General features: G+C 45.4%; 1 protein-coding gene across 1 annotated transcript; it reads right to left on the bottom strand.

The window, feature by feature from the left end:
- Nucleotides 1-879: 879 nt before the first annotated feature.
- On the bottom strand, nt 880-1,296 carry LOC137963306 (uncharacterized). Its single transcript, XM_068810443.1, has one exon. It carries the CDS (start codon nt 1,294-1,296, stop codon nt 880-882), a length of 417 nt encoding a protein of 138 aa, XP_068666544.1.
- Nucleotides 1,297-3,291: the final 1,995 nt, after the last annotated feature.

Below are 3,291 nucleotides of genomic sequence, written 5' to 3'. Positions count from 1 at the left end.
ATTTTCATGTTATGGGCCCTAGCCACGGGTCTAGTAACTCCGCGAGTCAAATAAGGATCCAACACTATTAGAGGGTTTCTTAACACGTTTTTGTGAAAAGAAACTCTCTTTTTATTCCCTCACACGTTATAATTGAAAAGGAGTTTACTTTTCTCAATTATAGATGCACCAATTCACTCAAGAGATTGTTTTAAGGATCCAATTATGAAACCCCACTTTATACCTCACGCTAATGAGTAGGGTTTCTGAATTCATGCAACTACTAATGCTGAATGTAAAGAGGGCAGTCTCTCGCTCTTCTAAACTCGAAAAAGATAGATAAAAATACCTCTTGAAGACCTCCTTCAATCAGCAATTCGAAAATCCCTTTCTTGATGCTAAGGCTCACGCAAATCCTCCTTCCCTCACTGCTGGTTCATGGAAAAGATGGATGACTATTGCAACATGGAAGAGAAGGCTGATTGTTCCTCCTTTTTCTTCCAAGATCTCCTCAAAGACTCCCCAATGGATGCAACAAACAACCAAGGATAGTTCAAGCCAAGAACCCTAGGATAGGGAACCTAGCAAGTACCTAATTACTCTATTTTACTCTAAATCCTAACTTACCTTATTTCTCATTCCTTGCCCTTTAAATAGGGTCATTCACACCAAGATAGGTTAGGGTTAGGTTTATAAATCCCAACTATACCCCTACCTTCAAGTCTTATTACATAATCAATCAAATTCGAAATTAAAAGCAACATAAGTAATAAAAGTAAAATTAGGTGACTTGGTGAGTCATTGTCTCCTCTTCTGAGTGACTCGGTGTGCTATTGAGTCCATAACATCTGCCTCCCCTTGGAGAAAGAGCTTGTCCTCAAGCTCATAAGCTGGATAGACCTAGGTCTCTAACCGCTCCCATGTCGCTGCCTCGGGGTCTGTAGCGGTCCACTGCACGAGGATGTCCCACTGTTCATTCATCACACGCGCCTGTAACACCGCATAGGGTGTCAGAATGACGTGGCCATTGTCCACTGGAGGAAGGAACGGTGGAGAAGAAGGGGCTGGCCCCTTGTGAGGTTTCAGTAGTGAGACATGAAACACATCATGCAGCTTCGATCTGTCCGGAAATTTTAGTTGATACGCCACCTGCCCGACGCGTCGAATAATGGCAAAGGGCCCAAAGTACTTGGGGGATAGCTTATGGCGTGATGGCCCGGCGAGAGAGTGTTGTCGGTACTGCCGAAGACGTAGCCACACATAGTCCCCAAAAACGTATGAGACATCCCAGTGGCTCTTGTTGTAAGCCGTAGTCATCCGATCCTGAGCCTTTTGTAGCCGGTCTGTAAACGTCTTCAACACCTGATCTCAATCTATGAGTGCCTCATCAATGGCATCCACGCGGGTGGTGCCTCTAGTATAAGAGAGAAGCCTCAGGGGGTCCCTCCCATAAAGAACCCGGAAAGGAGAGGATTGCAAGGCCGAGTGGAATGAAGTGTTATAACAGTATTCTGCCCAAGGTAGCCATTGAACCCACTGTTTCGGTTGATCTCCCACTAAGCATCAGAGATACATCTCGATGGTCCGATTAACCACCTCGGTTTGGCCATCCATCTGAGGGTGATATGCGGAGGAAAATTTCAATTGCGTGCCACTCAGTCGAAACAGTTCCCTCCAGAAAGTACTCATGAAAACCGCGTCCCGGTCACTCACAATAGATTCAGGAATGCCATGTAAGCGTACAATATGCTCCAAGAAGGTCTGAGCCACGTGGGCTGCCGTGTAGAGGCGAGCCATCGGAATAAAATGACCATACTTGGAGAAGCGATCAACCACCACAAACAAAACAGACTTCCCGGCTGAGAGGGGAAGACCCTACACGAAGTCCAATGAAATATCTGTCCATACCTGAGTAGGGAGAGCGAGAGGCTGGAGAAGACCTGCAGGACTCAAATGATCTGATTTGTTCCTTTGACATACCTAACAATCGGAGACATATGTAGTAATGGAGGACTACATAGCTGGCCAATAGAAATCCGCCCGAATACGCCACAACGTCTTCTGTAACCCCTCATGGGTAGAATCATGATAAGCAGAGAGAATGGCTGGAATCAACTCGGACATGGTTGGAAGGTATATCGGCTACTTATAGCAAATTAGTGAATCCTGAATGGACCACTTAGAATCCATGTCCCCATTGGAAATTTTTTTGTGCATCTCCTGTAGTGCTGGAAGTGTGGCATACGCATCACGGACCATGTCTAGAATGAGAAAATGCGGCTGGCTGATGGCATAGACGAGCTGCTGATGTTCAAAACATCTGGACAAGGCATCTGCCGCCTTGTTTAATCTGCCCGCACGATACTCCACTGAGAAATCAAAGCCCATCAACTTACTAATCCAATGCTGTTGTGGTGATGTCGTGAGACGTTGCTCAAGTAAGAACTTGAGACTATAATGATCAGTGCGGATGAGAAAAGTACATCCCCATACATATGGCCGCCACTGTTGGACCGCCTTGGCCAACTCGATCAGCTTGCGTTCATATGCAGCGAATTTCTGATAACGAGAGGCCAACTATCGACTGAAATAAGCAATGGGGTGGGAGTTTTGATGCAACACGGCCCCAATGCCCCCACCAGAAGCATCACATTCTATCACAAGCAAGTCATCAAAATTTGGAAGCCGTAACACCGGTGTAGATGCAAGAGCATTCTTGAGTGCGTCAAATGCCATGGAAGCCTCCTCGTTCCACTGAAAGGAATTCTTTTTAAGGAGGTTTGTCAAAGGTGCTGCCAACGGACCAAAACTCCGAATAAATTTTCGGTAATAGCCTGCCAAACCCAAGAATCCGCGTACTGCTGAGCAAGACTGAGGTTGTGGCCACTCACTAATGGCCTGAATCTTCTCGGGATCAACAATGACCCCCTCATGGGAAATAATGTGGCCCAGGTAAGCAACATGAGATGCCCCAAATGAGCATTTGGACTTCTTCAAATATAATTGGTGTGCTCGCAATAAATCAAATACAATTCTCAAATGTGCTAAGTGGTCATCTTGAGATTTGCTATATATGAGTATATCATAAAAAAAATAAGAACAAATTTCCGAAGGTAAGAGCTAAATACCTCATTCATCAGCGCTTGGAAAGTAGAAGGAGCATTTGATAGCCCAAAAGGCATGACCACAAATTCAAAGTGGCCGTGATGTGTTCGGAATGCCGTCTTTTCAATATCTGCTGGATGCATGCGAATCTGATGATACCCAGACTGTAAGTCTAATTTTGTGAAGACCCACGATCCATGTAGCTCA

Source organism: Aristolochia californica, unplaced genomic scaffold (assembly GCF_029961685.1).
Source record: "Aristolochia californica isolate CCGP_79_NKW_82.1479 unplaced genomic scaffold, dmAriCali1.0.hap1 SCAF_4, whole genome shotgun sequence".
NCBI lineage: Eukaryota > Viridiplantae > Streptophyta > Magnoliopsida > Piperales > Aristolochiaceae > Aristolochia > Aristolochia californica.
Note: the sequence above shows the minus strand (reverse complement) of the source record. Positions and strands in the feature narration are given on the sequence as shown.